Source organism: Ixodes scapularis, unplaced genomic scaffold (genome assembly GCF_016920785.2).
Source record: "Ixodes scapularis isolate PalLabHiFi unplaced genomic scaffold, ASM1692078v2 PGA_scaffold13__105_contigs__length_92229423, whole genome shotgun sequence".
In the NCBI taxonomy this organism is placed as follows: Eukaryota; Metazoa; Arthropoda; class Arachnida; order Ixodida; family Ixodidae; genus Ixodes; species Ixodes scapularis.
In genome coordinates this window covers 58,554,266-58,569,264 of record NW_024609839.1, presented here as the reverse complement: position 1 = coordinate 58,569,264, position 14,999 = coordinate 58,554,266, and the positions used below count along the sequence as shown (strand labels likewise).

The 14,999-nt window shown below is 47.1% G+C and overlaps 1 protein-coding gene and 2 non-coding genes across 3 annotated transcripts in view; 1 reads left to right on the top strand and 2 right to left on the bottom strand.

Annotated features, from left to right (window-relative positions):
* LOC8042242 overlaps positions 1 to 6,319 on the bottom strand; it is a 174,629-nt gene extending 168,310 nt beyond the window's left edge. Inside the window, exon 1 of the mRNA XM_042289646.1 lies at positions 5,297 to 6,319. Coding sequence (XP_042145580.1) covers positions 5,297 to 6,319 — 1,023 coding nt within the window. The remainder of the gene's footprint in view (positions 1 to 5,296) is intronic.
* A 4,729-nt stretch (positions 6,320 to 11,048) lies between these two features.
* Trnat-ggu lies at positions 11,049 to 11,122 on the bottom strand. The gene has a single exon. It is a non-coding gene; the product is annotated as a tRNA-Thr (tRNA).
* Positions 11,123 to 11,587: 465 nt separating this feature from the next.
* Trnat-ggu lies at positions 11,588 to 11,661 on the top strand. Its single transcript has one exon. It is a non-coding gene; the product is annotated as a tRNA-Thr (tRNA).
* The last annotated feature ends 3,338 nt before the right edge of the window (positions 11,662 to 14,999 follow it).

Sequence of the window (14,999 nt, the reverse complement as noted above, 5' to 3'; positions counted from 1 at the left end):
GGGCTGGCCTGACCAATGGACCGCCTCCCTTTAATCCCTTGACATCGCTTTTTTTTTTTTTTTTTTTTTTTTTTTTTCTAGTGCGTGAGAGTGGGAGGGCGTGATCCCGTAGTAAGGAGATATGTAGACGTAGGACCGGTCCACCGAGACCCTATAGTCTCCACCGTACTGTCAGCTTAGGTGTGACCTGACTCCTGAGTATAACCTTACCGCAATTCGAGGGTTCGTCGGGTTTCGCAACATTGTCAAAGGTCAAAAAGGCTCCCAACTTATCGGTATTTCGAAACGTACCCGCTTCCGAGCTTCCAACATTTCTTACCTGTACCGTGACTAACGTCCAAGACTGGGGCGACCTCTGGCGATGTTTGTGAACGTTTTCCATACCGGTGTTAAACGTTTGGAGCCTAGTTTATGTCAGCCTTTCAGTGTACATAGTACTTAAATAAAAAAATAAAAAATAACCTCACTTTATTTTTTTAATTGTGAAAAATAAATTACGAATCGCCTACCGCTCAGTCTCTGATCGTAACGTAGCATCTTGGATCGGAACCCGGTGCCGAAGTTTCAGGACTTATCGTTGTTTTATTCCAACGTTATACGCGATTTGCAGTTATTTTCGATTAGAAAAGGGCGGCGAATGAAGCTTGCGAGCACATGGAAATAGAGCTGACTTTAAAGTGGCGCCGTGGGTCTTTGTTTGCATTCCACTAACCCCAGCAGGTCGAGTCCAAACGGCGCCCCCAAAATCGGTGCGCTTGAACCGACGCACTTTCATCGATGCATTCGAACTGATCGACGACAATCACTGACTGCACTGTGAAAACCAAAACAAAAAAAATTATTCCTTTATTTTTTATAATATTGTAGCGCAAAGAATGTGTTATGCATGCATCATGTTTATGTGTTTGGTTGGTTATATTTATATCCATGACAATGACAGGCCTTTGGCGACATTGCTGAAGGCGAATTTAACGCCTGAAGGGGTGATGCCACCGTTTCAGCTACACCAACATGTACGTTATTTTTGTTTTCAGTTTTTTTTTTTTAGAAAGCACATACAAATAATTGAAAAGACAGATTGACGCATAGCCAATTGGCTAGTGTGGGTTCATTCACGAAACTATTATCTAGGATGCAGAGCGTTTAACATGTGAATTAAAAGACAAACTGAAAAGCAACTTAACAGAATATAGACATGATTTATTTCGAGCTATATTAATCAGTTAACGAAAGTAGTGGCCATGACATGAAAATGATTCAGGGAGAAAAGAGAAGATAGTGGTGCTTTATTAATGTTATGCGAGTTTTGAAGATCTACTGAGAACTAGCTCTAGATGTTTGTACCAGTGAATTAGATTTGTCTTTCCCCGTACACGTTGTGGCATTGTGGAAGATTAAAAAGCCCAACTAAATTTGCCCTAGTTTGACGAAAACCTTTAAGAAGTATTGTTGTTGGACCGTTTGTAATTACAATCTTATGAAACTCTAGCAATTTTGTGTTTTATAATATCCCGAACTGTTAATATACAAAGCTGATGAAATAAACTGCGTAATTCTTGTGTATAATATGAGTTGGTTATAATTCGAACGGCCGTTTTTTGTAAAATAGTTATGGGCGTGATATATGTTTCGTAGGTCGTTCCTGAAGCTTCTTTACGCTATGTTATATGACTATTAGATATAGAGAAATATATCACTTTTATCATGTGAGAGTTAACATAATGCCGAGTCTTTTGGTAAACTATAACGCGTATGATATTTTTTGACAAGTAAAGGCAATATGATGTCCCAAATATAAATGACAACAGAAAATGACACCTAAGTATTTAAATGTTGTTGCCTGTTCTATTACAAAACTACCAATGTAAAATTGCAGAATTACCAAATTAAATTTGAGAGTTATCATAATTGATACGCTTTTTGTTTGAGTGCAATATGACATATCTTTTCTTGTTTTTATTGAGGGTCCACTTGTTATAATTACACCATTTTCAGACAAGGATTAGTTCATCATTTATTACACTGTTTATGTTATCTAGAGAATGATATGAGTAATAATGGGCTGCGTCATTAGCCCTTTATTGCTGCGATCCTTCTTCATTAGTTATCCCTGGCTACGAAATGCTTTAGGTGGTTTCAGATGCGTGGCACGCACGACACACTCGCGTATACGGCCCGGGTTTATAATAATTATCGAAACAAGTTCAAGTTTATATTTATAACCCGTCATATCGTGAGATAACGTGTGAGATTACGCAGCCGGCTTAGATCCTTCAGACAGCGCGGTGGGAACAGAACAACAGTTTAGTTCCGTATGAGCGTTTATATACACTGCGCATGTTATGATAAGCGAACGCGGCTTGCGTTGGTGATAGGCGCTGACAGCGATAACAACAAATATACCTTGTCACTACATGACACTCCTTTCTCCTACGATTAGATGCACAAAACAATAAAGAACGCTTGCTTAATCATTAAGGCCATAGCGTACAACAGGATGTCGATTGCGTGTTGATCTTCGTGGTGGAGCCGGAGCTTGCGTTGCTGACTCCGTGCTCGCCTCCGGCCGCTGCGACGTTCCCGCTGTAGGTGGGAGCCTGAAGTGATAGTCCACCCTTGTGCTGGCATCCCCTTGAGGCGCCGTCCAGGCTCGTCTCAGCTGGTTCCGGTGTCTGTGATGGCGCTCCCCGTTGTCCAGTTGGACCGTGTACGACACCGGGCCTCGCACTTCCACCACGGTAGCTGCTTTCCACCGGGGTCCTGGATTGAAACTCTTTGCGTAGACTGCGTCACCCACAGCAAAACACTTTGTTGGCGACGCCTGAACCTCAGGTTCACGCTGACGATCTGGGTGAAGTCTGTCCAAGGCTGTCCTCAACCTCCGCCCCATCATCAATTCTGCCGGTGACTTTCCCGTGACAGAATGCTGCATGGTGTGTTGCTTAAACAAGAACCGCGCAATCTTGCACTGAGTTGTGCCTTCCTGTTGTTTCTTCAAAGCTTCCTTGACTTCTCTTACCATCCGTTCGGCCCTGCCATTACTGGCGGGATGATAAGGTGCTGCGAACACTGTACGAACCCCGTTCAATTTCAAGAACGTTTGCAATTCAGCACCAATGAACGCTGTGCCATTATCAGAGACGATTACGTCTGGCACCCCGTGAGTCGCAAACATTTTCCTTAAGCTGGTGACGACAGCTGAAGATTTCATTGATGGCATGATTTCTACCTCTGCCCAGTTGCTGTACGCATCCACTACAATTAGAAACACTTCTCCCTTGACTGGCCCCGCGAAGTCTATGTGTAAACGACTCCATGGTTGATCTGGCTTGACCCAGAAATGCACTGGAGCCTTGGGGTCGCTTTGGCGGTTACTTTGACACGGCTGACAGTACCGCACAAATTCTTCAATCTGGCTGTCCATCTTTGGCCACCACATAAGCCCTCTTGCTGAAGCTTTCATGGCACTCATTCCCGGGTGGTTTGCATGCAGCAACTGAAGTACCCTCTCTCTTGCCACTTGCGGGATGACCACACGGTTTCCCCACAGTATGCAATCACGATGCAACGACAACTCGGACTTCCTTACCTCGTAAGGCGCGAACGTATTGTCCGGTTGCCTCGACGGCCAGCCACTGAGGATCCAATCCTTGACCTTGGATAAGATGCAGTCTTCCTTGGTCATCCTTGCGATGTCTGCCGCCTGGAGTGGAGCATACTCGACAGCTTCAAGCAGGAGCACGTCCCCCGGTGGCTGTGGCTCGTCTTCGTCTCCCACGATTGGCAGACGACTAAGCGCATCAGCGTTGGCGTTGTCTTCGCCCCGCCTGTACTGAATGCGATAATTATACGCCCCTAACAACAAAATCCAGCGAAGCATCCTGGGCGACAGCACTTCTGGCACCCGCTTCTCTGTGTTGAACAACCCCAACAGCGGCTTATGATCCGTCACTACGGTAAAGTCTCTTCCGGCCAGGTACTGGTGAAATCTTTTCACTCCAAAGACGACTGCTAAACCTTCTTTGTCAATCTGGGCATAGTTGCGTTCACTAGCACCGAGAGTTCGTGAGGCGTATGCTATAGGTTGCTCTTTCCCGTCATCAGCCCTATGCGCCAGCACGGCCCCTACCCCGACAGGCGACGCGTCGCAGCACAAAACCAACGGCCGCTTGGGGTCATAGGGAACAAGTACTGCATCCGAGCTAAGCAACTTTTTCAGCTTTTCAAACGCCCGCTGGTGCTCACCTGTCCATTTCCATTCTTGCTCGTGGTCCAAAAGCCGATGAAGGGGTTCCGCCACTTCTGTCTTCCCCTTGAGGAAACTGGCGTAGAAATTTAACAACCCCAAGAAAGCTTGAAGCTGCTTCCTGCTTGTCGGCGGTGGCGCTTGCTGAATGGCGTCCGTCTTGGCCTGGCTCGGGTGGATACCTGCGGCATCGATTCTATGTCCCAGGAATTCAATGCTTGCTTGACTGAATTCACACTTTTCTTTGTTTACTCTTAGCTGCGCTCTGTGCAGACGCGCCAGCACGGCTGCAAGCCTTTCCGAATGTTCGTCTGCGTTGCTTCCCGATATCAAGATATCATCAAGATAAGCCTTCACCCCCGGAATCCCTGCCAATAACGTGTCGATGACTCGCTGAAACACCCACGGAGCCACCGAGATTCCAAACGGCAGCCGCCGGACCTTGCATAGCCCTTTAATCGTGTTGACGGTCAGCATTTCTGCTGATTCATCATCTAGGCTGAGCTGTTGATACGCCTGAGTTAAGTCGAGCTTGGTAAAAATTTTACTCGACCCCAAGGTCGCTAGCATCTCCGCGGTCGTGGGCAAAGGATACCCGCTGCTTTTAATAGCCTTGTTTACGGTACTACGGTAATCCCCACATAAACGCAAGGTTCCGTTTTTTTTCCTCACCACTACCAGCGGTGTCGCCCAGTTTGAGTACTCAACCGGCTCCCAGACGCCTTGTTGCACCAGGCGATCCACTTCCTTGGCCACGTCGTCCTTGAGGGCCAGCGGGACAGGACGACTCTTGAGAAACACCGGGCGGGCGTCCTCTTGAAGCTCTATGTGAACTGGCGGTCCGTTGAATCCAGGCAGGTCACTGCCGAAAACCTCAGCAAAACGCAATGTCACGTCCTCCACCTTGATCTGCTGAATTCCACTCAAACGGATGCCCAGCGACTCAAACCAGCTACGTCCGAGTAAACTGTTACCACGCTTCTTTATTACTAACAAAGGTAGCTCTGCTCTACAGCCTTTGAATTTCACTTCCACGTTTGCCCGACCCACCACGTACAATGATTCATTCGACCAGGTTACAAGCTTTGTGCCGGCTTCTTGCAGCGGTATCTGGCCTCGATTCTTCTCGATCAACCGAAACGTCTCTTCACTCACAATCGAGCAAGATGCTCCTGAATCGACTTCCATCGGAACTTTCTCTCCTTGAATGTGCACTTCTACCATGAACTTTTCAGCCTGTTCACGCACTTCGCATACAGAAAACAATGCGCTCATTTCATAGACGCCCTTGTTTTTTTCCTCCCGCTTGCGCAGGCCAGTTGGCTTCCGCGGCGTCTGATTCTCGTCTTTTGAACGACAAGCTTTTGCCACGTGTCCAACCTTTTTGCATTTGAAACAAGCAGCCTTTCTAAAACGGCATACATGCGGAGCGTGCTTACCGTTGCAGCGGAAGCAGCTGACGTCGTCCGCCTTGGTGTCCAGTTTCATGCGTGTCGCTTGAACCAGACCCTCGCTTTCTTTGGTTCCGTCTTGAGCTTGCTTGCGTATATCGCGCTGCTGCTTCTCCGTTGCCTCCGCCGTCAGCGTCATGTCGTACGCCACCTCGAACGTCAGGTCGCGTTCTGCGAGCAGCCGCTGTTGAACCGCTTCATTCTTGATGCCGCATACGAACCGGTCCCTCATCATGACGTCCAGTGGAAGCAGTTTGTCACCGAAACCGCAGTCTTCAGCCAGCTTACGGAGTGCCGTAACATACTCCGACGCCGCCTCACCCTGAGCTTGGTTTCTTCGGTAGAATAAGAATCTTGCGTACAGCTCCGAAGGCCTTGGATGCATGTGCTTCCGCACCGCCCCCTTGATGTCGTCGTAGCTCGCCGCCGTCGGTCTTGCTGGCTTGACCAAGGTCACGATCAGCCCGTAAGTGTCCTCGCCGCAACAACTCAGCAGAACCGCTCGTTTTTGCTCGTCCGTGGTTATCTTGTTTGCAGCGCAGAACATCTCTAGCCGTTCGACGTATTCATCCCAGGACGCATTCGTGCCGAGACGATATTCGCCGATCCTGCCGACCGACATCTTGCCTTACTCGACCGAGACTCGCCCGTCCGTCGATTCGCCTCGTCGCCAATGTAATAGATCCTTCAGACAGCGCGGTGGGAACAGAACAACAGTTTATTTCCGTATGAGCGTTTATATACACTGCGCATGTTATGATAAGCGAACGCGGCTTGCGTTGGTGATAGGCGCTGACAGCGATAACAACAAATATACCTTGTCACTACATGACACCTTCGAAAGCTTTCCGCGTGTGCCGACAGTCAAACTACCGCAGTCTCCTTCGAGTTATACTCAGTCCAGCTGCTTGAGTTCACGGTCGAGTACCACAAAGCAAAGACGTCGTCTTGCGGAACACGCGGTCATGGGTTCGATTAGCGTTGCGTTGCTTGGTAAAGCTCCATAATTGTTATTAATCGCGATTGAGTACGCTTTAATGGGCTTCGTGTATTTGTGCATTACCTGCTATGGGCTGTGTACGCTTTCACATTGGCCTGCTTTCCTGTAACTTTTTTCACACGCGGGCTTGTTCACACATTTGAGTTTGGTCTCAAGCGAGTGCGTCACAATCCATCTGTGATTTTCTACGGCGAGAGAACACATCGAGGTCATCTATCGGAAAGTCTTTGAACATTTGCGAGTTGCGTGTAGTTCCTAACTTTTTTTTTTTGCGCATTATTCTTTCGCCACAGGCTCGAGAAATATTTAACGACGTTATCAACGACCATATCGCGTGGATAGGGCGGTGCATTTGATCTCGCGAATAATGCAAAAACCTTCAGTGGAAAGCTACACAACAGGGCTGGGCAGGATAGTATCTTAGAGACACTTTCGGGTATCTATCTCTGTATCGAGATACATTTGAAAAATGGAACTTTAACTCATTAAGGACATACATTTACAATGTACCGCTCGTATCGCGATGCTCTGCCAGGCTTAGGTATCTCGTTACATTTGTTGTCGAAAATTGACTGTCGGGTTATAACCATAAACTGCGAACCACGTAGCTTTTTGGCGCGTGGGGTCCCAAACTTTATAGTATGAACAACCCACTTAGTACCCCTCAACAGGGAAAAAGCCTGAAACGAAAGCCCGATATATCGCAAACAGTCACAAAAATGCGAGCACCACCATTTTCCATTCGCCACGAACTGCTCGCTCCTCCCAGCACCTACCACGGTTCAAGAAAACAATATTTATTTTCGTATGTATCTGTATTTGTATCCCGGTATACTTTTTCTTTTGTTGCCATTTTAGAAGAAGTATCTGTGTGATATACCGTTACATAAAAGGCAAACGTATTTCAGTGTCACCGATTTGACCTTAAAACGCACGTATCTCAGTACTGGTATTCTGGAATACTTTTTGGAGTATTCCAGAATACCGCGCTCTATGTTGAAACCGAACCGAAGAATGTGATGCAACCTTTATGTTATTTCGTTTATGTTATACATATATATATACACAACAGAAGGTAGAAAAAGAGTAGGCAACAGACGTTGCCTCATCTTTTTCTACCTTCTGTTGTGTTCCCTTCTCTGGCCGTCTCATGTTTACAATGATGTTTTTGTTTGTTTGTTTTTTACCGCAAAAATAAACTATGCATCGCCGTCTAGCAGTTTCAAAACAAAGTGTTATCTCGTTCAAAAATTATAAGTGACATTTTGAACATTTTAAGGGGAAAATGGGGCCTGTCTTTGGCCCGTTTTGCTAACTGGCGCCCATTCAGCCCATGTATACGAGAGTTCCGTCGGACGTCATTTCCCCATTAAATTTTTTTCAGAAAATTACGTAACTTTTCATTGAGATAATGGTTAGGCTCTGAAATTTCGGCACCTGGTCTGGACAGCTAGCGCTACATCTGGGCTAAAAATGGGCGTTTAACGTTGTAGATAGTTTATTTTTTACGCTGATAAAACCCCGTTTATTGGGGGGGTGGAGGGGGGGGGGAAGGATCCCTGCACCATATACAAGTCGCTACACTAAGTGTGACATTCCACAAGCCGGAGCCCGCTGTGTGAAAGGAAAGAGACCGGAGCCGGTGCTCGGACGGCACACGCACAACGTGACCCGCGTAAACAAAATGTTTCTCATTAGCCTACCGGGCATGATTTTAGTCACGTTGCAGCGGCCGGTCCGGGTTATTTCTTCTGACATGTTCACGCACTGTTCTTGTCTACCGCTCGGAGCGTCTCGGACGAGCTGCTTCGATTCGCATCGTGTTGGTATTCAGAGTCGCATTTGGCACGGCGCTTGAATGGGTTGCCACGTTTCGTTAGAGAGAACTGAAATAGGGGGAGTGACGGCTGGCGCGACGGTTTGCAGAGAGGCTATCGGGGCGAATGCGTTACCTACAAAACGATCGTGACGCCACCTTACGTGCGTTCTTTTTTTAAATAGGCGTACATTATGTCGGAGAAACCGGCGTTTCCGCATGTAGCGAGCGACTCTTCGCGAAAATACCACAAGGCCACGCGCAAAGCACCTAATGAGTAGACTTCTTTTCAAAAGCCCGTCAGGCAACAGTGGCAGTAACCATTTCTTACGAAAGACTTGTGCTAGGTGGCGCAAGCTACCGCCCGTTACAAAGGGTATAACCATTAAGATCCATTCTTGGGCCCGAAGAGTGTGATCGGTTCCGAGTCTTCGCCGAATCCTGACTCAGCGCTCCTGTCCAACATATGCTCAGTATACGTGCTCAATACAATGGCGGACTGGAACAATTTGCGCGGCAGCTACTTCAAAGATGGCGCGCACTTTTACAAAGGATCGATTTCAATTGGGCTTCCCTCGTCTCCCGGAGGGGCACCGTAGGGTTGCGGCTTTGAAAACGTGTGGGTGAATCGGGACGGTTCCTCGAGCTCCTGTCATGCTGCGCCATCTCACGGCGTTTGTCCGAAATGGGGGCGAATCTTCGACACACTCGCTCCGTGGCGAGGTGGCGCCATTCAGACCCCTCTCTTCTTCCACCGTGTTGTTCACAGTTTTCCTGTCTGCCCTCGCCCGTTCCATCGCGTATCTTCCGCGATTGCCTCTAAGGTCGCCTCCGTCGTTTGCTATACGGTGAGCAAATGTTCCAAAATGCGTCTTTGGAGTGGCACGTCAAACGGAAGGCAAAATGCGCGGTGATGATTCGTAGGAAACAAAAGCACGTGTGCGCATTGGGCGGGTAGACAACCGCAGTGTGCAAGGAGCAGACCAACGTGCGCGCCGTATAGCCGGTTCTATACAGCCAGTTCCCAGCGTCCCTTTCGGCGCCGAAGATGGCGCTGCATGCTTTGCAAAAGGTCTCCTGAGACAAGCCGTTCCCATGGCGATGGATTAGATGGAAAAAGTTTATCGCGGACTCTAAAGGCCCGTTCACACTCTTGCGACCGAGTACGACTGAGAGAGACGAGATCTCTTAAAACTTCTTAAATGCTTTTAGAATCAGGGAACACACTGGCATTGTGGCGCCATCTATGCGATGACCCTGGAACTGCATTTCACAAGAGCGAAGGTTTTGCGGGATTTCCGAGGTCAAATGTGCGTAATACCCATAGAAAGGCTCGTTTATAACATTGACAAAAGTTTTTCGAGCCAAGAAAGAAAGGATAATGCGCGAGAAATAAAAAAAAAAAATACGCCGGACCGCCGAGTTTACACCGCTTCCCAATAGATGGCACAAGTGTGTTCTCTGGTTTAAGAAGTTTTAAGGAACCCAGGTTTAAGAGGTCGCAAGGGTGTGAACGGGCCTTAACGCTCCTCTGAGCTAATCCTTCCCGGTGATGAAACTCGGGAACTAAAACAACAAATGGTGCAAACGTTAGGGACCACGCCATTCGTGCACGTCGTCCGCGTCGGTACCCGTTATTAATATATATATAATTAGGCTGTTCTCATTTTTTACTAAAACTGAAATACTCCTTGAAATTTCGCGAGGTAAAATACAAATTTAAAATAGTTATTAAACAAAAATTTGAGTTAACTACGTGCAGAAGCAAAGTTTGCCGGCTGGTTTTACAGTTATAGCATCTACAGCGTGTACACCAACGCTTCGATCCCAATTTGGACGGTCCGCATAAATCGACCTCTTAGCGCATGGCGCTAAGATTTACTACGGAGATGCCCGAAAGTAGTGGAAGTTTGCACTAAAATTGAGGAAAGATTGGCTCATGTGTGTAAATGGCGTAAAATCAAAAACTATATATTCCTACTTTGCTTGTACAGACTCCATATTTTTTTATCAATATCGCGAGAACTCCGACCGGCGGGTAGATCGGCGCCTTATCGCGGCGTGAATCAGCGAGTCAACGAGGCTAGGCGTGTGCCTTCTGCCACACGCGCGTAGTCTCTCGGACATGGTCTTTCACACCCCGAACTGATCCACCGGCTGGTCGGTGTTCGCGTGATATTGTCAAAATATCGAGAATATGTAAACTTAAATTATTTAAAAAATTCAATATGGCGCTTATTTTGGGCCAAATGAAGTCAATAATAGGTACGCCAAAAGTATTTTCTTTCCATTTCACCGATTTGTCTGTCATATTAAACGCTAGAATATCTCAGAGCAAATAATAAATGATTTTTAGAAAAAAGAAAGTTTAGCGATATATATATATATATATATATATATATATATGGGATTGAGTGACGATTGACAAGTGCAGCCGTAGTAATATTGAGAACGAAGAGGGGAGAAGGTGATTATTGAATTTTATTGCATTAAAGTTAGGGAAAGGGAAAGGGAAAGAGAGCTGGCGAAAAATTGGGCCAGGAGCGGGGATTGAACCCGCAACCTTCGCCTGACCGGGGCGACGCCTTAACCGATTAGACCATCCTGGCCACTGGTTTCGGCGGACTCAATTTCTGACCAGCTCTCTGTGTACTGTTTAGTTTCGAATTCGCTTAACTGGGTAGACGACAACCGTTGCTGATTTAAGGCCCGCGCTATTTTTCGCCAGCTCTCTTTCCCTTTCCCTTTCCCTAACTTTAATGCAATAAATTCAATAATCACCTTCTCCCCTCTTCGTTCTCAATATTACTACGGCTGCACTTGTCAATCTTCACTCAATCCCATTATATATACGGTGCAGCCTGTCCCTATGGGGAGGAGTGGTTCCCTAGATATCCTGGAAGACGGGCCCTTCCCGACATTTGCAAGCTGAGATGACGTGCCACGTCACTGCCGCATGTCGGAAATAGCGCGGGCCTTAAATCAGCAACGGTTGTCGTCTACCCAGTTAAGCGAATTCGAAACTAAACAGTACACAGAGAGCTGGTCAGAAATTGAGTCCGCCGAAACCAGTGGCCAGGATGGTCTAATCGGTTAAGGCGTCGCCCCGGTCAGGCGAAGGTTGCGGGTTCAATCCCCGCTCCTGGCCCAATTTTTCGCCAGCTCTCTTTCCCTTTCCCTTTCCCTAACTTTAATGCAATAAATTCAATAATCACCTTATATATATATATATATATATATAGACAAAACAAGTTTTTATTTTCTTTCTTAGGACTCCGGAGGTTTCATGTATTGCATACTCTCAAGTAATGAATGCACCATTTTCGGGTGCTTCTGTAGTAAATCCCAGCGCGATACGTTGAAAAACCAATTGTTGCGCACCGTCCATAGTACGTACGTGTTGTAGATCAGGGGTCTCTAAACACCGGCCCTCTGAGACGTTGTGGCAGGCCTACGGGTGGCCGCGGTGTTTCCAGTGAAGCCTAGCCCGAGGCCCGCTGCTACCGATCGGCGCGCGTGAAAAAAGCGGCACCGCGACGCGCGGCAGAAGCGTAGGTAACATGAAAAAGAATAACAAAAAGAAATATGACATCAAAAATAAATAGAGAACACTGCATCCGAAAAGTGGGTTCTCTAAAGCACATGTTTATTTATAGTAGACTGTCATCATCACCATTACTGTTTGTAGTCCCGCGTTTCACGTCAGTGTAATTCTGTGAAATTTCTTTGCGTTCTTATGTCTATCGTACTTGGCGTCCTGTATCATAGCTGTTGCATTTTGACATCATCAGATCCACCATTCTCAATAGTTTTCTGGGTAAATTTATTTTGCAATGTCATATATACCAACATATTGCATTTAAAAATAAAGTACGTGTATCGTACATAATTATTTATTTTGATTTTGTCTCGTTTAAATTTCTGTATACAAATGCTGACCTAGGTTTAGTACCTCATTCATGTCTTATATATTTTCCGGCCCTCAAGACTACGACAGATTTCCGATCCGGCCCCTTAGCCAAAACGTTTAAACCCCTGCTCTAGATCAATAACATGTGAAGCGTGGCGATATTGATTAAGCAATGCGACGTTCCAAAATTGTGCTCAGGTTTCGCAAGCCGCGACGATTATTATGGGACTAGAGAACCAGTAAGTTTGCGCGCAATTCTACCTTGACAGTTCCTACAAGCTATATAGGTTTTGCGTACAAGGACTCCATTCGCACAGTCGGTGAACACGTGACATGCTTCATAGAAATCTTGTCGCTGTATGTACGCTTGAGCGACACACAGGGACCACACACTATACATGCCAGTGAATAAGTGGTACTTTATCGGATTGCTAAAAAAACTGATATGGCCTTTGTGGTTCAAAAACTTGGACTTGGTCGCGCTAAATATGAGTAAAATATTACGATCGAATCCGGCTTTTTAAACTGTATGCCACATATTATCCCTCTTATGCTCCTCTACATAATACAACTGTCGAAAACGCAATTTTTTTGTTTAACACAGATCATTATTGCGCAACAAACACAACCGACAAAACTAACTTCAGTAGACAATTAAAGTATTACACTTTCATTCAGATGTATAATTCAAAATAGGAAAGGATGAAACAAATTGCGTTTTCCCCCACTGTGCACACGCTAATTTATTTTGAATCGTGTCTCGATCTAATCAATGGCTTTTAACCTCGAGCCGTACGTCGAAGCCTTAAGCGATCCCGCCCGTTTCTATCGACCTTCAAAGTTCCGATGAAGCGGAATCGATAACAACCGATCGACGCCGTCAGACGCCGAAAAAACCGTCCGCGCGATTACTCGATGCAACCTTACAGCCGCTGTCTTACTGTTAATACACATTATACAAAAGACAGCTTGAGGTGTGTTTCCTCCTTGTTTGATTCCCATGTCACATTAGTCGTATACAGAAACACTCGGTAGGCATGTCAGAATCACATATGTACGAACAAACGCGCTTCAAACACGTTTGAGGCGGGACCGAATGTAAACTTGTCGATACGTCTGCAGAGAAGACGTATTTTGCATGAGGTATGAGCGCAGTGTGCATGCGGCCGTAAACTGTGTAGGAAAATATGACAAACTCACCGTACAGCTGGAACGCCTCCGGTCTTCTCCCTCGGGAACGGACAGTGAACTCCTCGGCGACGCCCTGGGGGACGGCCTCGGCGATACCCGGGGTGTACCCCCTGCCGCCGAAGACGTCGGGCCTCCCAGCGACGCCAACTGCAGGTCCGACGGTCCTGGTGGAGCGTACGGGGACCCGGGAGTCAGGCTCCCTCTGGGACTTGGTGCCAGGCTATGCCTGGGACTCAGGGACGAGCATCCAGGGCCCGTCCAACTGGGCACGGCCATGGACTGTCTCCTGGAAGCTGCGACGCCTGTGACGGCGATGCTCGCTCTCCTGAGGTTAGGCTGGGAGACCCGGCGACTGCCCTTGCGGTGCAGCATGGTACCCTTGCGCACCAGCATGGACATCGTCTTGACCGCAGTACGGCTGCGTCAGAAAAAGCGCTTGCCCTTGGGTGTCTTGCGCGTCGTCATCGGTCCTGGTGCTCGCTTTGTGGCCGGAGAAACTCGCTTCGGTGTCTTCCGTACGCGGTGCACTTTCTCGGGGGTCGTATCTTTTCTTCACGAAGGCCTTCGGTCGTTGCGACTGTCCAACATTCTGAATCTCTGCTCTTCTGCCTTTTCTCAAAGCCTTACCAGAACTGCGAGTCTGTAGGCATACCCCTGTCTAACTGTCCCACTCACGACATCTATCCTTCAACCAACCGATATTACGTAACTGATCGGCAGAACATGGCAAGTTTCAAGTGACGTAATCTCTTCGTCAAACCAACACGCGAGGAGCACAGGTAGATCCACGTTCTGTCAAAACAAAATTACCTGGCTTTACAATTACGCCATACCTAAGTTGAGGTAGGTCTCTTGGTCAAATGATGGCGGTACTTCCGAAAGAACTGGTATAAAATTCCCTTTCCCTAGTTCCGAAAATAAACTGCGTTGGCGATCGTTACGTCTGCCACAATCGCACGGGCAATCGATGTGACATTTCGGAAGCTAGGCACATGGTCAGTCAGTCATCCACCAGCCGTTGCAGCCTTCCCTCGGGTACTTACCTAGAGCGTTTGACTGCCGCTTTTATGTCCAATTACGCTTTGGTACTATCCTGCTATCGGGAGGTCGTTACGGTAAATTACACCTACGTTATGGATACGCAGTTAAACAGAGGGAACTACTTCTAACCGGTTTCTAGATTGACTTCTGTCAGTTCTGGTTCTAACCTTAACTACGGGGACAGCGTCATTTGGGAAATGAGACTGGCAACGCTAAAACTTGACCTACGACCTTCACGCGTCGCTGGACTGTTCCGCTCTAAAATAGCCTCAAAGTGCGGGCACTGCTTTTGTTTTCTTTGTGTGTGTATGTCTGTGGGTAATGACAAGATTGCCTGGCTCACT